The sequence below is a fragment of the Odontesthes bonariensis genome, chromosome 7 (assembly GCF_027942865.1).
Source record: "Odontesthes bonariensis isolate fOdoBon6 chromosome 7, fOdoBon6.hap1, whole genome shotgun sequence".
Classification (NCBI taxonomy): domain Eukaryota; kingdom Metazoa; phylum Chordata; class Actinopteri; order Atheriniformes; family Atherinopsidae; genus Odontesthes; species Odontesthes bonariensis.
Window position 1 is genome coordinate 33,996,276 of NC_134512.1, and position 24,338 is coordinate 34,020,613.

General features: G+C 39.9%; 1 protein-coding gene across 3 annotated transcripts in view; it reads right to left on the bottom strand.

Moving 5' to 3' along the window:
• LOC142384410 (polypeptide N-acetylgalactosaminyltransferase 18-like) overlaps window positions 1-23,175 on the bottom strand; it is a 158,573-nt gene extending 135,398 nt beyond the window's left edge. For all 3 annotated transcript variants that reach the window (XM_075470639.1, XM_075470638.1, XM_075470640.1), the window contains exon 1: window positions 22,675-23,175. In XM_075470639.1, the coding sequence (XP_075326754.1) occupies window positions 22,675-22,915 (241 nt within the window). In that variant the 5' untranslated portion in view covers window positions 22,916-23,175. The remainder of the gene's footprint in view (window positions 1-22,674) is intronic.
• Window positions 23,176-24,338: the final 1,163 nt, after the last annotated feature.

A 24,338-nucleotide genomic window follows, 5' to 3' on the forward strand; every position in this document is an offset into this window, starting at 1 on the left:
CTACTTCAGTACCACGGCATGAGATAGTAAGATTCACCCTGTGTGCATAAAAAGATATCCGAGTAAACTGTAGGTAAACACAGCTGTCTGACCTCTTCTGCACTATTCACCTTCAAAATGATTAAATTTCAGCTCTCCAAGCATTTAATTGCCCTTCATTTGAGGTTCTAAGTCATACCTTCATAAATCCGTGTGTGCAGAGAGATTGCATTGTGGCCCTTCAGCTACAGCTGAAATGAACAAAGCAGAACAGAGCCGAGCTGTGTCGCTAACCGCAGCTAAGTTCATTTCAGATGCATTGCACTCAATCATCCCATCTGTTTGAGATGTGCCGTTTTCTGTGAAAGTCGCAGGAATCAGTGCACTCAAATGGTTTACTAAGAGCATTCACAATTCAGCTGTGGGAAGAAAGATTTGAAATGTTTCTAGTGTAGAATCAAGCAGCCACAGTATGAGATTGGTAGGCTGTTTGGAAACCACAATCAACCCCATCAAACAGAGCTGTGTGATCGGATACATTTAACTCTTTCTCATTTAGATTGAAGGAAAATGTTGCTATTTAAAGCATTTCGTGGTTTAATGAAATCTTAAGAATAAAGGACCACAAAAGTCAAGACTGCAAGAACTACTCCATTCACAAAATTAATGAGCATAGAATTGACTAAATGTGAAATATAAAGACTCAAAAGCACATTTAGCAGTATACTAACCGAATTAGTGTCCTTCAAACAGGTTGAATTTACTCTGAAAAGATAGGAACAGTCCATCCTTGTCAGGCTGATAAGAAAGCTGTTAACTTTCTGCACAACAGTGCATCAGACTAAATTTGTGTCCAAGCTCCTGTGCGAGCCTCTCTCTCTTTTTTTCATACCCTGAACAAGTATTTTCTTTTACTTATTTGTATGGTAATTTTCATTTCGCCCATTAAGATACAAAATGGAAAATTAAACTTCAAACGCTGAGCTGATTCATATTGTTGCTCGAAACAATAAAACTTTTTAAAATGAATACCTTCCCAACACATTAGAATTTTGTATACACATAAAAGAAATGCTTTGTTTCTACCTTAAAAGGCTCGGATTTTTCTCCTAAAACATTCTTTTGTTTGCTTTGCTGAGTTTTTTCCTTTCTTTTTTTTTTTTAAATCAAGAGTCACATATATTTGAAGTCTTTCTGAATGATCTTTTTAAAAAAATTCTCAGAGAGAGCACCCCAGGGGCTTTTTAATATGCCACTATAATGACCATGAAGGGATAAAACCAACGCTATGCTAATGAGGTCATTTATTTAGCTAATTAATGCAGTAATTAGAAAATTTTTCAATGTCTGCACATAATGCGTCTGTGGTATTTAGACGAGCTCCACACCATAAAGTGCTCAGGAGTAACTAATTCATGGAAAAACACGTGTCCTCGTTAAAAACTGGTGAAGAATGTGAACAAAGAGAAATGCTTCTGGGCTAAAAACCCAATTCAGACCTGGACTCAAATGCGATCAGGGTACAGAACGGAAGAAGCCAAGGGAAAGGCTTCTTTCTCAAAATGACTCGCAGTCCCAGCAGTCCGCCATTTCTCTCACTGAGAGGCGGCTGCTCTGTAGCACCGAAAGGTCTCACCATCGGATCAGAACAGCCGCAGGGCACAAAGCGCTTCACCAAAGCACAGGGATGGAGTCAACACCTGCGGGAGATCCACTAAACATGATCACCTGGAGTGAAACACATGAATCTGATTACATACCCGGCGGAAACAATTTATACTACTGAGCCTTCTCAGAAAACTGCCGGTTATAGCTATCGGTAGTCTTTTCTCAATAAAAGATGAATAACTAAATAACTATAGCCGAATACATGAAGACTAAGTTAATTAGGTTTCATAATGGAGAGACTAAACCCAAATGAATCAGCACAGACTTACTTCCTTGCACCAGTTGAGTTTCACTTTATATCCATGTCAGTGCATGAGCTGAATACATGTCACGAACACTTAACTCAAATCTTCCTAAGACCTGACAGCTTGGACTCCTTCTAAGTGCTGACTTTTAATAAGTGAGCACATTTCCAGGCTGATTTTAGCCTCTCGCTGAAAGCTTTAGGGGTGCTAGCATAACCACTGTCTATTTCTATGCCTACAAAATCTATATGAAATCCTTATGGAAGCTAAATCAAATTAATTGCAGTGTAATAAACTCTTGGGAAAAGTCCAGGGTTCCTTTCTCTGCCCATTCTGACATTTATTTTAAAATACTGGATTCGGATCAACATCAAAGGTTAATCTTCCTGCTAACAGAAGACAGAAGACCAAAAGCAGGGATGAGATTCTAGAAACATGAAGCTGTCTAGTTTTTTTTATCTAAACTGTTTAAAGCAGAGCCCAGTCGGAAGATATTTAGATCACTGGAGATGGAGAGAACAGGGCAGAGACAATACAGCCTGTAAATAAGGCATTATCTGTCTTTATTTCACCAATACTTTAAGACCAATGAATGAACGTGTACCATTTCACTGTTAGCTCAGAGCTGCCGTGTTGCTGTTATTGAGGGCTATTGGGGGGCTAATCGGGGGCTTTCAACGCACGCGTCTACTGGGATGACGTCATCGCCACGCGCAGCTGCAGCACAGCTCATTCACTCCGGTAAGGACGTCGATTGTACTAAAAATTGTCGTTCACGTCATCAAAATCTGATAAATATCCTGCCATGTTGCACAAAACTAGCAGTAGCAAACTCTGTGTGAAGTTAGCTGACTGTCACAGAGCACGGAGTGAATGAGCTGTGCTGCAGCGGCGCGCGGCGATGACGTCATCCAAGTGGATGCGTGTGTAGAAAGCTTCCTATAAGCCCCCCGATAGCCCCCAATAACAACAACACGGCAGCTCTGAGCTAACAGTGCAACAAGCGTTCATTCATTCATTTGTCTTAAAGTATTGGTGAAATAAAGACAGATAATGCCTTATTTAGAGGCTGTATTGTCTCTGCCTTGTTCTCTCCTGTTATATGGATATACGCCGATCTCCAGTGATCTAAATATCTTCCGAAGGACGTCGAATTTCACCAAACTGTTATCGGTGAGTAGATGAACGTATTTTATGCCAGAAATAAGGTCCAGGTTAAAAAAAAACTAACTTTCCCTTTAACGTATCATGTATAAATAGTAACTCAGTAACACAGTGAGGCTTTAAATGTTGATGTTAAAAATGTGGAGCTTGATCACAGAACATTGGTCACACTTGTTTGACTTTGTTGGACAGAGCTTTTTTAATAAAAGAGGAAAAACCGTGAGTCTACTTTGAAATTCATTTGAAAATGAGTGTCATTGTGTCCTGTACAAAAATCCGGCCTCTCCATGAGATTCAGGGCTGAGCCTCCACAAACATATAAGAGGTACAGCGAAAGATTGCTTTGTGGGATATCCTTCAAGGCAAAGACTTTTAACATTAAAGCACTTCTTGGAAAGTTGGAAGAGAGGGCTGCTGCAGGCCTCAAATGGCAAAGAATGACAGTGGGTGGCAAACTCTTTTTAGATAATCTTTCCGAGGCCAAAGGCGAGTGTCCTCAGTCTGAAAAAAAAAACACCTGCTGTGTTTCTGCCTTGTAGCGCAGGGCTCTGCATCTTACAGCTGTTTCTTTAGGGGAGATTATCCCACACTAAAGTGTTGGAGAGAAGCAGTAGAACAGAGCTCAGGTGTTTCTTGAAAACCCTCTTTGAATATTAAGAAAATCAATGCCATTTAAATCTGGGTCAGGGCCGGAGGATTACTGTGTAACATCGTTTTCAGTGGTAAAGAGCTCTCCTCATCATCTACACATTAACCGCTGCAATAGCTCAAATTTTGTACATTTTACTTGTTCTGACAACTTGAGATGAAGTCTCATCAACAGATATTTGACTTTAAATCCCATATCAAAGTTAATGAAAACACTAACATTAACATTTCAAGACAAATCTGTTGTAATATGTCTTGTTTTGGTGGCTCTGCTTGTTCTTGTTGTAGCACAGCTGCAATCACCTGCAACTGCAACGTTGCTTCAACAAGTTTGTACATTTCAGGTTGACACTGACTGATACAAAATTGGGCAGTAAAAGTACGTTCTTGTGTTTTTAATGTCAAAGAACTTGTTTAATTCCTATTTAAAAAATGTGTGAAACTGTAACTAGAGTTAAAATTTTGTAAAATAAAATCAAGGAAAGTTTATTGAACCCAAGAACTGTGACCAAAACTTAAATAAACCAAGTTTTTACTGTTGAATAATGCGAATAATGCTACTATCTTAAATAGTGACATATTTTGCCCCTTTAAAGCAATCTGACATCATTTCATGAGGTCTTATTGAGATGTATGAGACAAGCTTTGGTCAAATTACTTGTTGGTTTAAGCACAGTGGCTCTTGTCTCGGTCTTGTTTTCACAGGAAATGCTTTAAAGTCCTAAAGGGCTGATTTTCAGTCACATTTTCTCACACGTTTAGTCGATTCATGGCTGGAAATTTGGCTGTAACAATATACACTTAGACCCATTTTAGTGCAGTTCAACAAGTCCCGTCTCACAAAACTAATGCATCACCAGCAAAGTCCTGTCTGCCTAAAAAAGCCCACAAGATGCTGCAAGAAGAAGAGCTTCAGGGCACAGATTCAGTTTGTGTCTCAGTTTGTAGCACTGTGTGCAACACCAGATGACTTAGGTGTTCTTTCCATCACCTCAGTGGTAACCATGTCCTGCCATGAAGCAATTCCTTATGTTTCCTGAGGCTATTTAGCTGGAGGATAACAGCTGTACCTGTCTGCAGGACTGCAGTCTCAATGTTTAATGCCACCTGAAACCAATATTACAGTTTAGCAGATGAAACCGAGTAAAACAGACATTTGTCCAGTAATAAATAGAAATGAAATAAAATCGTCAGTCCTGCTGCTGCTGGTTGATAGACACTGACTGGGACAAATTTGTACCGTTAAGTCTTTGACAAAGTCATTGAAATAAGCCTCAGTTCTGCTCCCCTCTGCCATCAATCAATTCATAAAACTTTACCATAATATAATCAGACTATTAAAGAAATCCAATATGTTCCGTCCTGTATAGACTGGACCTGCTCCACGGTCTTCTCCCAGCTGGACGCACCAAAAATACTCCAGAAGGGAAGTACCTTGGTGACATCCTGATCAGACGGCCAAACCATCTCATCTGATTATTTCTAATGCAAAGAGACAAGAGGAAGAAGAAAAAGAAGAACAATAGTAATAGTAGTACATAATAATAATAATATAACAATTAGGGCTGGGCGAGTTAACTCGTTATTATCGCACCGATTATTTAACCACATATGCCCGGTCTTAGCTTCGCTGCATTGGCTCCCAGTTGCTTTTAGAATAGATTTTAAAATTGTATTGTTTGTTTTTAAAGCTCTTAATGGCTTAGCCCCTCAATATTTGACCGAGCTCCTTCATATCCACTCCCCCGCCAGATCACTGAGATCCTCGAATCAGCTCCTACTGGTCCCCCCTGGAATAACCTTCCTTGGCACATTCAATCTGTAGGATCTTTTGAGGCTTTTAAATCCTCCTTAAAAACCCACTTTTTCTCCCTGGCTTTTCATCGACTCTTGGCTGATAACCTTGATTTGTTTTATATCTTTATTTTATATTTTAACTGCTTGGAACGGTTGCATTATTCACTTTTACCTTTAATGCAGCTTTTATCCTGTACAGCACTTTGGTCAACCTCGGTTGTTTTTTAAATGTGCTCTATAAATAAAGTTTGAGTTGAGTTGAGTTGAGTTGATAATTTTATCGCGCATTAATGCATGTTGTTTTTTTTTTTTTTTTTTTTTTATTTTAGGAGAGTTCAGAGAGACAGGAAGTAGGGGGCCGAGAGAGGGGAAACAACAGGCAGCACAGGGCCGTCCGATGCAAGACTCAAACCGGGGCCAGCTGCAGCGAGGACTATAGCCTCTGTACATGGGGCGCCTGCTCAACCCACTACGCCACGGACCACCCCTGTTTTATTATTTATTTTATTATTGTAAAAGTCTGTTGCTCACAGGCTTTTATTTTGTAAAAGTCTGTTGCTGTCTGCTGTGGAATAGGAAAAGAAAGTAATCGGCGGATCCACCAAACATGGAGAAGGGTACGGAACTTTTACTCGGCCATTTTCATTTTAAAGTTCTTCCAGACGGCGGAGTCGACAGAACCAAAGTATCTGTAAACACTGCCAAGTTGAATTGTCTTCTCAGCGTAGTAGTTCCAGTCTAAAATATAACTTAAAGGCAAAACACACAACTGATAGCAGCAAGTCATTCAAGGAAACAGACAGTGGAGCGAGGCTTCTACATAAAAACTACAGAAAGATGCTGATGTTAAAAGTGTGTTTGCACAACAAATGTTATGGCACTTTCATTCATATGGCAGCACATTTAAAATAAAACTAAATGCTAAAAGCTATACACTACTATACTACTGTTTTTGGATTTTGCGTACAAATGCCATTAATTGTGATTAATCAGGGAAATCATGTGATTAATTAGATTAAAAATTGTAATCGTTGCCCAGCCCCCTAATAATAAGGTTCCTGCTTCTCAAGTGTCAAAAAAAAAAAAAAAAAAAAGATTAATAAAGAACAAGACGCACAAAAGTGTTTATTTAAACAAAAGCTCAGTAATAAGCGAGGCCAATATTAACATCAGATATTGTAACGTAATACGTAAAAACATATGTTCAAAAGTATCAATAAACTGTAAAAGTGGCAAAAATAAACTTTGGAGATTTTAGAAAAACATCTCAAGGGAACGGTCTATATTTACAAAATGCCTTTTGTAAACACACACACACTGCCACCAAAGATGCTAATCAGGAGCAACATGGCACTCTTTGGCTTCTGCTGGAGACAGACTTTGAGGGCACGGACTTCTTTTGAACACAGAGAGCTTAGTTTCGCTGCTTTGTTTGCGTTACTTTGATGCTTTGAATGTGAGCAAAGCTAATTAATAGATTTGCATGGAAACATGTTATACGTGTAGTCTAAGTGACATCTAAGCAGTTTGTTTCAGTGTGCTCCATACCACGTATGTGGTCGTGAGAAAAATAAAAAGTGAAGTGAAGTGAAGTAAAACAAGAACTCTTTTGATCCGTTAATTTGAGCTGATCTTTGATCTCTTAGCATAGAGAAAACGGTCATTTCTTCAGAATTTCAAAGCTTTATTTTATTTACTTGGTTGCTGTTTTAATCCTTCATGTTTGGCTGAGTTAATAACACATTTGCTTGTCATGTAGCAAACTCAGACTTCAAAATGAAAGGTAACGGAGAAAAGAGCAAAGCTTCCTCTACTATCGAAACAAAAGGAAAAAATAGTCTAATTTAAAGTTTGAGTGTACTGTATTCAAAATATTAATGCAGCAGTGAACAACTCTTTGCCATGTAAAGATAGCATTGTACTGGTGTTTAGGGTCATTTAAAGTTTTAATGTCCCTGAGGGGCATTTTGGTTTAGAGACTCAAGTACGAATATACAAGAAAATACAAAACAAAGCATACAATAAACATAAAATACAATATACAGTAAATCTAACAGTAACAAGCTGTTAAACTGGTCAAAAAATATATGTGCTTGTTAAGAGCAACCGTAGCAGATGGGACAAATGCCAATAAACCTATTGATGCTGCGTCTGGGGAGATAACACATTCATCATGAAGGAGGCAGCTGAAACTGGGGATGAAGAGGATGAGAAACAATGGTCCAAGCCTTCGAGATGAGTTTCTGTTGAAGATTGTCAAGCGTATCCCAAGTTATTCCAACCATTATTTCCATTATTCTGTCTCCCTATCTTTTAGACTGGGGTGTCCAAACCACCAAATAAAATGAAAAGAAAGTGCTTACTTCATAAATTTTAAGTAAAACATTTTCAAAAAGTACAAATGCTGATTCATGATTTTGAACAAGCTATCTAAACTTCAGCGTACCATTCAGGACCGGTGCACAGTTATTTATCTTGCTGCACTTCTGCAGCTGGTGCCCCTTTAATCACGCAGGGTACCGGAGGGCAGAGCTTCCTCAGAAAAATCAATAAACACCTCTTCGGTCATGGCCGCATTAATCTGGGGGAGAGACTGGTCACATCAATTAACTAATTCATCAAGTACATGACCATGATCGTGATGTTCAGAGCCCCACAGAGGCCTCACAGTAACAGAATCCTCTGCGTACTTGAGGATGAATCGTGATGTGTGGTCCGGCTGACATTCATTAGAGTAAAGAACGAATAAGATAGGGGACAGATCACAGCCCTGAGGGGATCCAGGGAGAGATGAGCTGTAACTGGACACACTCTTGTTAACTTGGATTCTCTGAGACCTTTTAGTTAAAAAGTCTGTGAGCCAACACACTGTGTGAAAATCCAATTTATAATTATATACTGGCAGAGAAAATGTGCAAGAGCAATGGCGTTTGAGATGTGGCACAAAGCAAGAACAAAAGAGTGTAGCATGGAGGTGAACATTATATCCACAAGAGCTGAGGAGAGACGGGGGAAAACATGCCTCCAGGGGTTGTTGATAACTTATTTTTCAGTTGGTGGTTTCTGTAGATTTCCATGGAAAAACACATATTTCACAGGTGAACTGATGATGAATTTAGCTGATTATACTTAAAGAAATGAGAGAACATAAAGGAGGGCGGTGGGAAAAGCCAAATTATTGTAAGTTATGCACCTCGATTCCTCTAAAATAGTCCTCCAATAGTCCTCCCAAAGCCTCGCCGGCTGAATTTAGCTGAGGGGCAGCAGGGAGGAAAGCTCCCCTGTGGTGTCATAATGCAGCCTCAGGGTAATACACTGTGGGATTTAGCTGACAGTGAATGACAGTGGCAACTTCACAAAGTGTTAGATTCCATGTTGGACACACCGGGTGGATACACGAACAAGCTTTCGTGCAGCTTGCCGCTGTGAGCAAGTCACCACTGCAAATAATGACATGTGGGATGGCAAACATAGACTAAAGAACTCGAGGGTTAAACATTCAGCCGACACACACTGGTGGGATAAGACAAGTGTATGCACAAGTGGCTGAATTGGGACCTTACCCTTTAATGCATTTGGGTTTTGAAAAAGGTTGGCGTGTCTGTGTGCACATGCAAGTCAGAACCAACCCACAAATTACTGCAGCCTCTGTGGTGAGGGTTAATTCCATTATGCATCTCCAGCGGGCGTGTGTGCGTCTGCGTGTTCGTGTGTGTAAATTGACAGGGTGGATATTGACCGCCGTAAGCACAGTCCTCTTCTTTAATGAAGCAGTGTGTCGACAGCTCTCACAGGACCATCAAAGAGAGCAGGGGCCTGCTTTGCATTTCTAACCAAAGTACCTGCACCATGTGTCTAATACGGACTTCTAAATGGGAAGCTGCTTTTAAAAAAGCAGGACTGAAGGGATGTTCATTCAAATGAAGTCTAACATGATTCATGACCCAGCCCGTGTCTTAAGTTTCATTCAAGTCAGACTTCATTAAGCAATTGAAGACAATAAATCCTTAAATATGTAGCATTGGTGGCTTCATACTGAAGAAGAAAAGCACGGTATATTGATTACTTTGACATCATTTATTGGATGAGATTGTCAGCGCAGTCACTTTCCTCCACTAAATCTGTAAACTTCACACTATTCTGACCAAAACAGCATATTAAAATCACATTTTGTAGTCTGTGTGAACTCTTTAGTGGAGAGATTTCTGTCAAATTCGTTTTCCAAACAACTTGATGCTTAGAGATGGGAATCCGCCTGCCTAACGATCCCGTTTATAGGTTCTGCTAACTGATGACGTCGTGTGCACGCTTCGTATTTAGGCTCAGAATGTTTCCAACATGGCGTCGAGGCAGAAGCGCTCCAAAGTTTTATTATATTTCACCAAAAAGGACAATACTGGGGCCAGTTGCAACGTGCAGAGCTGTGATCACATCAAAGGGGGGAAATGCCTCCAACATGCTGAAACATCTGACCACACGGCATGCAGTTACTTTGCACGGATGTAAAGTCTTTGACTCGCTGCTAAGCGTTGGCGGCGACTCTCGCGAGGGGGGGCTTGTGCCACAGGGTCTTCCGTCTGAAAAGTCCCAGGTAACGTAAAACTTCCAGGTCCTGTTGGTTGTAATAATGTTAGCGACATACTGTATGAATTATTTCCATCTGATGTTAACATTTAGTTGACGAGGAATGCGAGAGTGAGGCAGGGGCAGGCTCCCGCATACCTGTAGCTACCCCTTTAATCGAAGCAGGGAAAAGTAAAATGACAGAGGCGACAATAGATAAAATGTTGGTGCATACTTGAAATTAAAGTGTTACTGCAACCAAAGCTATTTGTACTATATATATATATATAACTGGACGAGAACCGATAAGGAACCGAATCGCTAAGAGATATCGATGATGGAACCGGAATAGCTAAATATAAACAATTCCCATCCCTATTGATGCTACAGCTATTAGCACCACTTTTATGTTTCTTTACATATTATTTAACTTAAATGTCAGACAACAGTGATGAAAGTTTTAAATGAGTGATAATCCACACAAAAAGCTTGTAAGTGCAAAAGATCAGCCTTTGAGTAATGTTAAATAAGCTCATAAATATCAGCATCTTCACTTGTTTGTTTCTGTATTTATTTCTACTAAAATGCACCAAAATGTTTTTTATTCATTTTTTCATGGCCAATTTTTACAACATTTTTAAAGGCTTTGCCAGAAATTATTTGGACCCCACACTGTTACAGTCCTCAAACTAAGATTTACTTAGATTCTTTTTTTGTGTTGGAAGAACTGTTTTTCTATTAAATTTGACTTAGAAATTCCAAAAGGAAAAAATTCAATACAAGCAACATGTCAGAGAAAAAATTCAGGTATTTCATTCCACATCTAGCAAAACCTGACAATTCAAAGAGCCAAATATCTGTAGTGATTAAAACTATAGTGCTTTGGATTTCAGAGCCCTTGTTTAATATGGGAAGTGGATATGCTCACGCTTAAACTGAGTTCAATTCAATCTGAATAATTGATTAGCCAATTTCGTTTGACAGTTTTACATTACCGCACAGGCACTATGAATCAAAAATAACTCTTTAATTGGTGACAGAGTGGCAAGCGCAAAGCTTTTTTTCTAACACACCGAGCAGGTGGGATCAACCAACCAAGAACGATGAATGTGGATTTTGACAGCTCTCGACACAATGTGGGGATGGTTAACTCTGCAGTAGAGCCAGAGCAGACAAATTAACCTTTTCAGTTTCGGAATAGCTACACTTGCCTTCTGCTGCGTGAAAATGGGCTTTAACACATTGTGAACTGAAAGTGCACGCAGCAAATCAGACTTAGGACAAGTTTATGGTCTCCAATAGGAGATTAATCATATCGATGATGTGTCATCTGCATCCACAAAGCCTTTCTGGTGGAAAAAAAAAAAGTATTGGGCAAAAAGTATCTGCAGAGGAAAAATTCCAAGAGGCTGATAGTGTGGCTCTCACTAATAGGTTTCTTACCTCCGATCAAAACTTTTAAGCACAAATTATTGCTCCATTGTTTGTCTTTCCCTAACAGGGGGGAAAACTGTACCTTTTTAAAACAATGGATACATAATAACACCAAAGGATATACTTTCAACTGTTATTAACTGAATAAAATGCTTATAAATCACCTGTTTTGTTACAACATTGTCTTAGTTTCTTGCACATTCTTGTTATGTCTCATGTCTATGTGTAAATTGCTTCTAGGCTATGATCCTCCTGTAGATCAGCGATTTGGCAGCACCTCAGAAATAGGCTGTGTTCGAAACCGCATACTACATACTTCCATACTGCATACGGCATACTGATCGATCAGACAGTATGCAGAGCGTTTACCCACAATGCATTTCGCTCCTGCCCAAGCCGAAATCAGCCGGCCTGAAGCTGATTTCGCTTAAGCTCTAAACTCTGTAAACTTTAGCAACATTTGAAACATTTTCAGGCGAGAAAGTAGTCGTTTAGATCCCCAACGTGTTGAAAACCTGACAAAATACCGGCTGTTTACAATTTTGTTCGCACGAATTCGGCGCTACTAAAGCTTGCCGCAGTGATAAACGTACTTCCGGTTATTTTCACAAATAAAATACCCGTTGCCTTTTATCATAGGGAAAGCCATTAGGATACAATTGGTGCTTTTGTTTTGAAAACAGGAAGTGAACCTACCCTCGTTGTAGCTAGCTTGAAACTGCCGTTTTGAAAGGAAATGACGATCGGCGACGTCATGTTACGTTGTATTTTGGGTAGTTTGAGTATGAGTAGTAACCTCATGATGCATTCCCAACATTTCGGCGAATCTAGTATGCATTCGGGAAAAAAGTCACTATGAGTAGTAGGAGAAGTAAGCGGTTTCGAACACAGCCAGAGTCTCTGTCCATAATGACATTCCTGGAAATGCATATCACATGACCATTCACATCCTCTGGTCACATGTGATCTGACGCAGACAGGAACCAGAGAGCCGGTGTAATGTGTCATGGAAGGACACGTAGTGACTGATCTGACCCCATCAGGCAGCGCATGGGATGTTTTTGTCAGGAGCTGGGCTTCCATCCAACCTCAATGCATAATTCAACTGAACGTTTCTCAAAAGTTGTGGGGAAAAAAAAACGTTCTAAGTTTATGTTTTAATCTGCTAAGGACGGCGCAAAAGGATGATACGTGTAAAAAGCATCGGCCAAGCCTCGAATGAAGGAAGACAAAATCAATATTATAGAAAGCCTACTGATAGAAGGCACAGCGGACAATGCTCATGAAGAAAAGCAACATTTCAATTGTTCTCAGAAGACTGCTGATGACCCTGTGTGTGCTCATGAGTCCTGTTGTTTCTGTGTATCATCATTTATGTGCTGTGCCTGTTTTGGTTACACTCTGTATACCTGAAATGCATTCATGGGTGGATGAAAGGCTGAATCACACCGAATAAGGCATGCTTTATAGAAAACCTGTGTGGACCAGGCATCAAACCATAACCTCATCCTCACTTTCACACATTTTCAACTAATCAGTTCCTGTTGAACATTGTTCAAACCGACTGGAGGCATGGAAAACTAACTTCCTCAAAGTCAACACAGTAAATCTCTGACAAAGAAAACAATCCAGAGGGCTCTGAGTACAAACTAATAGAGTGAAGGTGCTTCTGCATGAGGGCCATAAGCATCCAGGCCACACTTCTAGAGAAAAGTCCAAAAGAGGAGCTGGTAACAACACATACTGAGCTGCACAAGCAGCCCTCTTCAGGGTAGAGTCACTTTCTGATCTGGTTTCCATGCTGATGTTTTGTCACGTATCTATTGATTAAAGACAGACCGCATGCACTGAACAGTTATGAACGGTTATGAGTATAAACACAATCTTTCATGTCGGCTTCCTGACTGATGTTGGTGATACTAATGTGATGAGCGGCTTGATCCGCCATGTATCTTATTCATGTAGAGAATCTTTTGATTTCCACTCCCACTCAGTCTGATGTGCCTCTCAGGGGAGTTTTGGTGAGAACTTATACATGATCCAGTATGACGTGCTGATCTAAATTATGCATACCTGTTTAATGCTGTACTGTTGTTCAGATTTGTGAATGCCACTGCAACACATCCAAGATTTGCAGGACTGCTAAAAGCTTGGCCTGAAATTTCAAGCAAGTGTAAAAAATACTTAACTGTGTCTGATTACAGATTTAAGAGCCAGAAACTGCCATCCATTACACTACGTGTTACACCTTTTACTTGTTGTCATTGTCACAGTTTACCACCATACTTACTACACACTGAGTCACATGAAAAACTGAGCCATGATGTGCTCCGAGCGTCAGACTGTAAAGCTCTATCAGTTTAACACCACAGATTACTGATGGTTGAAGCAATAAAGGTCCATAGTTGGACCAGTAATAGTACCGTCAATTCCGGACTATAGAGCGCACCTGAATATAAGCCGCACCCTCTCATTTTAAAAAGAAAATCCATTTTGTACTTGTATAGGCCGCATCGGATTATAAGCCGCGGGTGGCCACATAGCAATATGAGATATTTACACAGAAAGATGTTACACGTGAGGATTTTTAAACTTTTAATTAAATGCATATGGTAACAGAAACAAATAGAAACTGCAAATGCTTTTTTTCCGAACAGTGCCTGTAACACGGCTGGTTTTAACTTAAACACCTATCGGTGACGCACAAATACGTGGTGTAAATGCTTTTTTTTTTTTTCGAACAGTGCCTGTAACACAGCTGGTAAAAAAAAAAGGCAGTAGCGACAGTAGAGAGTGAGTACAAATGACCGATTTACAATAATTTTGTAGTGTAAGTGTGTTTGATTTATCGTACAATTTCATTGGACCACTGAACTACTCCTTAATTGTATTGGTCTAATGTTACAGTGCAAAATGTTTTTGGCGGCATGAAAACAAAAGAAAAAAAAGCATATATTAGCCGCACCGTATTATAAGCCGCGGTGCTCAAAGCCTGGGAAAAAGTAGCGGCTTATAGTCCGGAATTTACGGTAATTAACTGGTGGTTGAAGCTGGCAATCAGTGTGGATTGCTAACTTAAAATGCATCAATTGAAATTTGCAGGAGATTAGAAAAAAATTGGATGGTTGATTTGGGAAGTCTGATGTAATGAGCTGCATCTAAACTCTGTTTTTACCATCTTACCCTGCCAACAAAGTAGGAAAATAACATAAAACACTGTCCAGTAGTTCCCAGAGTCCAAGCTGACATTTTCAAATAGCTCGTCTTGTCCGACCAGCTCCTTCATATGATTTAAAATGTGTAACAGTCATGATTCAGTTTTTCAAGCTGCTAAGCTGATGGCTTACCGTCACTCAGTCCGGGGCGTCTGCAACAGTAATGTACCTTTATTAAACATAACAGCACATTTATGAAAATACACAATGCTCCTGTGATGCGTGACAGTCTGAGACCGAGAAGGGGAAGACAGAAGGATAACAGAAAAGATTGATTTTCTGTCAACATCTGAAATAACTGACCGAATAGAGCGTGAAGAGTGATTTAATGATACATTCTGAAGATAATTTTCTACCTACTTTTGACTCAAAAATAGCTTGAAAATTACTCATCTCGTCGCCCACTGTAATTTCATGTCTGATTGGCTGGATTCTAGACAGCAGTCACACTGTGGAAAGCTGCCTGACTTTCACCTCAGACTGCCATCTATTAGCACCAATTCTGCATGTTCAGACAGCCCAGAATCAGTGGAGAGGCTGGTGCTCACAGCCCAATATCCTGTTAATATATTCCCATGCAGCATGAAACCATTTACAATTGCAAAATTTGAAATGAAGATATCTGTAATTACATTTGCAGTGCAACAATGACCCGTTGAGCTGAATGCCAACACTAATTTGAAAGTCAATTTGCCAATGGAAACTTTGAATATCTCTATTTAAACTCTGACAAAAGATATTAAAGTCCAAAACCAAAATATTAAGAGTAAAAATCTAGTTTTAGATATCAGCCTCAAATTCAAACTAATAAAAAAATTGCACTGAAAAGCTTGGGTGAAGAAAATTTAAGAAATAAATCCTTAAAGGACAAGACCGTTTTTTTGACATTGGGCCCTTGATTTCACATTATAACATGATGTTCTACTCACCCCTGCTTGTTGTTGGTAATTTGGAGCTGTTCCGAAGATATTCGAGAGGCGTCTGGCTGCTCTCTTGAGATATCCGGCCATGAAACGGTTTCCTATGGGCAACGTTATACAGGCACAAACTATGCTGTTTATAATTTATTAATTACTGTACACTAGCACTGATAACGTGGAGGTGCGTCGCTTACTTGAAAAAATCCAAATTTTTTGTCGTAAAGTGGGTGTTACTGACGTCCTCGTCTGCTACTGCCACAGACAGCCCACAGACCTGCTGCCTATTTATTCATTCGGCTAAAATTCAAAATTACAGTAACCCGGATTTTTTTAAGTAAGCGACGCACCCCCACGTTATCAGTGCTAGTGTACAGTAATTAATAAATTATAAACAGCATAGTTTGTGCCTGTATAACGTTGGTTTTTATTTAGGTTTTTATAGCGATCATATCTGTCATTTTAAATTGTCAAAGGATTCTGAAATATCAAAAAGTAAGTCCAGACATCAAGTTATAATTCAATAAACCTTTAAGGTTTATGGTTACGGTTGGACTAGGCCATTTGTCTGGAAAACAGTGTCCGAGTGTAGATGCATGGGAGGAGCATCGAAGCACTGACTTAGGTTCAGTGTTGAAGAAAATGTAAGAAAATGTTCGAGCTTTCTGCCGCTTTTGGCTTTCTCTGCGAGAGATGATTGTACATGTCAGTGGAGCTGAATTCACAGCACTGATGTTGCCTTTAAGTTACCTGAATGATTCTGTCTGATGACGCTGTGGTTATAAAATCAGGACCTCAACCTGACATGTAGTCTTAACGGGCTGTGTGACAACTTCTGAAACTCAGAAATATGTAAATGTGTGGAGCTTTATTGGGAATACACCTGTATTCGTATAGACTCTTTCCAAAAAATCCACCAAATTCCACTTTAATTGTGTTTTTTTCCCCCTTTTTTTGAGGGTTTAACAGTGAGTTGATGCACAAGTAGTTAAACTTTGATCAGCCAGACGATGCAACTGATTACAGGTTTAGGTGCACCAGACATGTAAAGGTGCAGAGTAAGAATATGATATTTTTTCATCTTGTGTCTTTCAGTCAAGTATGATGTTTGCTAAAGTGGATTAAGCAACTCAATTTCCACCTCAGAGACTTTCCCAGAAAACCAAAAACAAGTTACGATACGAGGTAGAATCTAAGTGTAGCTCCTTGTTGAACTACAGTTCTTGGTGTCATCTAGCTCTGATAGTAAAATTTTAAGTTCTAATTAAGGGTCCATGAAGAACTGATGTGGAAGCTAATAGCTGAATTTTGCCAACTAATTAAATTCAAGCCACATGGCTGCAACAACAATTACATACATAAAAAGCAAGCCTGGCTGCCACTAAAAAGCATTAGTATGAGCAACAGGGTCATGAAATCATTGCATGCAACGGACAATACCAAAGCAATTTTTGGTTTATTTAGAAAAAGAAACTGTATTTCAATAGATCTTGGAGGGTAGAACAAAAAAAGAAGTTAATTTTGGTTCCTGCCTTTCAAATCTCCTGCATCCTGTGACCGGGGAGAACTCCCCTGAGGCGTAACTTAATCATCTGTATACTGCTGACTGGGGATAAGAGCAATGCAAGTGTACAGAGGAGGTGCAATAAAAGTCATCTGTCTCTGATCTGAAAAAAGTGACATTTCTGGATTTGTGAGTTTCGCACTTCCTGCATCTGACAGATCAAAGACAAACGTAAGGTGGAATCATTGCAAAATCATGACACCCGCTCTGACACCTTTGCTTTGAATGTCAGAGGTGTGAGCTCAGATGCAAAAGATGGGAGGAAAGGGTTATTCTTTTCCATTGAAGGTTTAATTTCAGTGGAACGGAAGGAACTCTAGATTTAACATGCAACCCCTAGTTGACAGACTGAGCAGCGGCTTTGGATGTTCATGTGCATCAGCGTTCCATCCCTTTCCTTGGCCTCACATTATCCACTGGTGTCATAGAGTGCAACTGGCAGGTGCCAAAGGGGGGCTGAATTCTCTCTTCAAATGCACCTGTATGTTAGAGGGTCACAACATCACAAAGTGACTGTCAAGTAGGGGTTGCATGTTAAATCTAGAGCTCCTTCAGGATGTTTGGAAATAATGTACTCATCACCCAACGAGACACAGACTCTAAAGGCAGGGAGTGACATCCACAACAGCTCTCACAACTTTGCCATGAATCTTTGATGACGTGGTGGATACACAACTGACATGGAGCCTCAGAAGTCCACCCTCTACTGTGCACGCTCCTCTTCCTCAGCAGACTGTCAACATGGATCAACTTACATGGAGTCATAATGAGACTTCTAAAAATAAGACGTACTTTTAACAGGATGGAAACAAACAGTGCAGATCAAAAACACAGAATCACGGGCAAGGACACGTAAATCTAAAAGAAAGTCATTCTCACTCTCTTAATCATGAGTATTTCACATTTAAGCAGCCCTACTATAAACATATGAGTTAAAAAACACGATATGTGACCTGAATCTCCTCCGAATCATCGAGTCTCTGCCTCAGCAAAGCTAGCAGTGCCCCAAGGCACCAGCCAGAGGAGCCACCTGATACAGGAGAGCCAGGTTACATCTGGTTTCTGATTAGCAAATAAAGCAGAAAATACACACTAAAACTAAAACTTCTGTCACTATATGAACTGAAAAGTGGTCACTATTTGGTAAATAATTCTTTCATTCATAGAAAACCATCCTAAAGAAATGTCAAGACTAATTCTACGTTTTTTCCAAAATATAGAATTCCCTAAAAACTTCCACTTGGATCCCATATACTAGCTTTAGCTCTCATGGTTCCCGTTTTTATTGTGACTCTCCAGTCACCTTAGAGCCACAACCTTACATCAAATCAGAAACCGAAATAAACAGATCTATCAAGCTGGCTATTATAAACCACAACTACAATAAATGCATTATGCCACAGTATTACATTTTTTCCAAAAATAAAATAAAAAATATACATTTTATGTATCTTAAGTGTTTATTCGGGCCCACGTTGTTATGTCTAAGTAAAGCTACTCCTCCAGATATTTTGTGGTAACCAAGCTAGCCGATAGAGTTCATTTCTCTAAGCCATCCTGCAGCACCTGGGTCTTCTCTCCTGTTGACTGTGCCCAAAATACCTCACCTAGCAGGCATACAGGGGGGCTTGCCAGACTGCTGAACAACCATATCTAAAACACCTCAACTGGCTCCTTTCAATGTGGAGGAGCTGTGATGGCTCGGTCACAGCAGAGTCTCTCCATAAAAGTTGTGAGAAGAATCAGAAAAGAAAATGTTTTCTATTCAAAACTATTCTGGTCGAGCATGTCTGACATGGAAAAATCTTTGAAAGGAAATAAACATCTGACTCACTACACGGCATGTAGTGTTCCCATTAATGCTGATGGGAGCTGGAGCAGATAATTACCAGCAACTAATGCAGAGTCATATGATACCAGACTGAATGCAGATTAAAGACTTTCCCATAGCGCTCCAAATCCAGATGTTAGTGGGTTTGTTGGCCAGTGTAAAAGGGCTTTATTGTATCCAGCAGGGGGTAACTAGCTGCAAGTCACTGAACTACAAAAGAGACTAAGAGTCTGATTGGCTGAAAGCTGAAGGTACAGCAACTGTTGACAACTCCACTCGTCTGCAGACTCACAGCATCAAATAAACAGAATTCTGTAAAAGGGAGATCTGTAATCACAGTTTCTATAATAACATCAATTCTAATTACAACCAGAATGTATATATGGAAGCATTTGTTTTTTCAAAGTTATTTTTTTTATTTTTTTTTACAATTAACACCTTGGAGTTACTTTTACATCTATGGTTTAACGCATTCAGTTCAGAAGAACTCAGACCATGAGAAGACAAAACAAGGAGATAATGCCTAGAGAGCCAGCACATCAGCACTGTATTATAAGAATTACAGGGACATTTGTGCTCGGGTGTATTAATAATACGGTCAGATAACACTTATTCAAATGCTGAAAAACCTGTGAGTCAGCCTCCATTTCAATGCCAGTGAAAGTAGCATCATTCAAGTATATTTGTTCTGCTCCATACCCAACATTGCATTATCCTTATTCAAACCTGCATGCCGACTCTGCAGTCTGGTCTTTTTGTATCAGTAACAAAGCATAAACACATAAACATATCAGCCTCTGGATGATAATGTAATCTGGCATTGCCTCCCAGGGCTGAGTGGAGTGCAGAAGAGGAGTGTAGCAAGCACTCCTGAGGCTAAATTTACTCACCCGCTGTAACCCCAGAACCTATGCAGATTCTATTAGCCCTTCTGAACATTTCAGTATGCCATCAGTCTGCCATTCTCCCTTGTTAATGATAAGGGTGCTTTTATCATATCAACATCTCTGAACAAAGAGGAGCTGCACTCAGGAGGGTCCAAAGTGACATATTATGAAACACTGATGAATCTGAATCTGAAAATACAGGTATATCTTCTAAGATTTTGCATCTTGCTCTTTACCTTTAACATGTTCAAGTTATCATTTCCCACTTATAAGAAGGCAGTGCTGAACTGGTGCAATAACATCTGTTTAATTCTAATCTCTTACCCCAAACATGGGCAAAAGGGGCAGAAGCCGCTAATACCTCAATACCACCTCAGATGTTGTCAGATGAATACAAGACTTGTTTTTAAGCAGAGAGCACTGTCTGCATTTAGACTGGACTTAAGAAACTTAGAGAGATAAAAAAAACAAAAAAACATCTTTCAACCAGGAACTACAAGTGAGCTAAAACTTGTCTTTAAAAAGAAAAATGAAGGAAAACGAAGCCATGACAGTGTCCTCTGGGCAGAAAATTTCTAGAAAGCTGTCAATACTCCATGAATCATGCTGGCATACAAACAATCCAATTGATTTTCGTACAATAGAGGCGGTAAGCATTATGTGGTCATGTTTCAATTCATTCTCTATCCTTTAATTACTATTAATAAGCCAATATAGCCCCCTTAAAACAAGTTACCCACCTCTGCTCTGTGGTCTGAGATCAACCAGATGGATTAAATTCACACTTTAATATATAAAAAACTTTGCATCACCATCACTTAAGCTAATGCCCCAACACTAACAAAAACTTATTAGATCATTTTCCAAACCTCTTTTTCTTTGTAGGACTATAGGTAAACATGAAGATATCTTTTTTGTGTGTAAAAATCTGCGAAAATGTAAATTATTTACTGTAGAAGCAAAAATTTTATAAGTTACTGCTGTGTGATTCATAAAATTAAAGATAAAAAAGAACACTTAAAAGTACATTTACTGCTCAATCATCACCTGTGGAAGTCTGTCCAGCACCTTAAAAGTGATCCTGAATCTGAAGTCTAAGTTTTGGGTTATCACTTGAAACACCTTATTAATGAGTGTAAAACCATGATGCATGACAATCTTCTTAAGGGAACGTCTTCAGATTTGTTCCTCTTGAACTTAATGCTAAATGAATCTTTTTAAGCTCAAAATGACTGAATCACTGCACAGTAAATAATGCATAATGTAATGGTTAGCTCTCTTTGCCTATAAGCCAATCTCCTATGAGATATCTCTGCATGGGAAATGATCATTTTTCCTTTCAACAGTGTTGATTCAGCCACAATTCTTGACTCAGTATTCATTTTGATTAGAAGTGCGTACCCAGTAACCTCATCTGAGACGGAAAATGAATCCTGGATCATCAGTCTTTCTCTGAGATGTTTGATAAAACGTGGCCTTTTTCTTTTCGGGGAACAGAGTTCTGACTGTGGGGCATTGGAAAAAGCCTGTGCAGTGCATTCAGCTTCACTCGGGCCAAAGACAGCACATTTCTCCTCTGTCCCATCTTCAGTTAGAGGATTGTGCAGTGTCCATACAGCAAGAGATCGTCACACTATTTAATTTGTGTTGACTCACTAATATGCAGCTCTGAGGAGAGTAATCAAACATTGAAGATCCAGGGGGGATACCACTCCGGTTTGTGTATTTTATCAATGAACAAAACTATCTTTCAGCAGTAGTAAACAATCCTGCCTCAGAGCTTGTTATTCTTTGTGAAGGCATCTGCAGAAGCTTGTCCAGCTCAGACCTAATCTGATTTCTGAATTTAGGTTGAAAATTAGCCAGAGAGAGAGCTGCAAATGGGCCAGACATGCAAACACTAATAGTGCATTAAAGTAGGACACCAACTGTCAATGGATTTGATGCTCCACTCAAATTAGACACTCAAAATCATTATGTAGCAGATTGAATAAATGAATAATAATCACTGTGAATATGGGCTCAAACTCGATAAAACAATAACCAAAAAAGCTCCTTGTTCAAAGTTAATCTAGAGCTACATCCTCATACCTTAAAACAATCAGAAATCAACCTGTTTTTCTCTTTCCCTGTAAATACTTTGATTCTATCATTTAGCTAATTAAGAGAAACTTTTTGATTTGTCACTGCATTCTTAACACTGTCAATTTCCCAATCCACCCTTAGCCCCTACAGCAGCAGCTGATGTAGCATTGAGCTACAGCATGTCTTTTGGCGCACATGCTGGACTTTTCAGAAATGCAGAGCAAACTCTGTGTCTAAACTTCTTTACATATTCATGTATTCTCAGTGAGGAAGGAGGGAAGAGTAATTGGCTGTATTTTCTGCATTGCCCTTTAACAGATCTGGAGGGGATCATTAACTCTTCTGTACTTCTTCCCAACTTCTGTAAAAAGTGCACCGCACTCAGTCTTCAAAGTGCGGTAAAATAATAAGATGACCTATAAGACGCACAGGTGCAGCAACCTGTGACAGAGGTGCTTCTTGTTATCTCATTTTGACAAGAAGAGGCTGAGAGAAGCACCATAAACACACTTTTAAGAAACGGGCACAAGTGAATGTGCTTTCCTTTTGTCAGCTTTAAGGTTAATAAATAAATGTTTTCTGGAGGCTGCCTCTGCCTCATCACACACAACCTAACGCTGTTTTTGACCCGTTGAGACTTGTGACTTTCATCTCAAAAACCACCACGCAGTACAGACCTCTGATGTGCTCGTTCACGACGCTCTCCAGCCGGTCCAGCCTCTCGATAATCCTCAGTGTTTCACCTTTACTGTCTTCCTCCAACTTTCTGTCCGCCTCGCCGCTCTCCGTAACTTTGGGACCGCTGTTGGCCACGTAGTTGGTGATCCAGCCGACGTACAGGAGACACACGATGTTGGTCATACCGCTCAGGATCACGCATGTCGAAACCAAAGTTTTAGTTCTCCTTGAGCACAGCATCGCGACATCCCTCCATGGGCTCCTTATCCCGACGCGCGCGCAGGCAGGTGGATTGAGGAGAAGACGCACTCGAGAAATGTTAAGTACAGAGATGCGATGCCGTGGAGTCAGTCCGCCTCTGCACTCCCCGCTCCCGGCTGAGGCATTAGTGAATCCTTTAAAATGCTTTCCACTTCCGTAATGGAAATATTCTGATTATATGATTCAGGGAGAGTCCCCGCTGAGCAGCCAGAGAGTCACGCTGAGCTTAGACCGCTGCAAATATCTGAAGCACAAGGCAGCAACCCCCCTGTTGGCTTCATACGGCCCAATAGATGGTGAGGAGGCGGGATTTGCTGACTTCTGCCGCCCCCCTCACAGCTGGAATACACGGATGAGGGCGGAAGGGAGAAGGATAATGTTTAGAAGCTGAAGTGTATCGATCTGAGCAGATATGGATCGACTATACACAGTCTCCGGGAGCAGAAAAGTAAACGAGACAGATGCGTTTTAGTAAGAGTGGGTGTCCATTAGACTGCACTTGTGCGTAAAAGTGGATCGCTTCAACCACTTGTGCAGATTTTTCTGTGGTATGAAAGTGTGTATTTTGATGGATCGATTCTGATGAGGGACAACTGTGTGGAAGGATGAGGATGCAATATTCTTATGATGCATGAATACAACTAAAGAGAGCACATTACATCAGCAACAGTAAACATTCAAATTTATAATATCTAAAAAGGCTAAACATAATGAATTTTCTTCATAATGTAACTGGCAAATATGGAAGTTGTTCCACTTATCTAAAGGGGTTGAGTCAAGGACGCTTTTTGATGAGGACGTTTTATAGCTGAGTGAAAAGCAAAAAAAGTAGCAGCCATAATAACAGCTACAATAGGATAGGATACAGTAGATCATTCTTAATGAAAGGAAAATAGATAATGTCATCTCACAATTATTTGCGGCCACAACATTCAAACTGGAAGTTCTACTAGTTGGGACTCATGCTCAGATAAATATTTTGTGAACCATCATTTTCACTGGATTTTCCCTTTAGTTTGGAGCAGCAGAAATATGCCAATCTTGGCTCAAAACCTGGGGAAAGGTCCATTAAAAAAACGATTGATGGGATAGATGCTCTGCTAATGGCAACTTTGTGCACTGTCTCAGCAGAAGTTCACATAAAAGACTTTAGGATGAGATATAAAGACTCTTTCACTGTCCTTTTCTTTATGGTTGTCATTGTCGCCCTCAAACAACGAGTCCTGCCAAAAGTGACATAAGTACTGTTGGCACCAATGACATGCTTTCCAAAAGTGCAAACCTATTTTATCTGTGTGCCACAAACTGATAGAGTGTTGTTATTTCAGTTGGTTGTGCACATCAAATTTGTTGTTATCTGGTGTCGGCACATTTGCAAAGTGGACAAGCTATCCTATTTAAT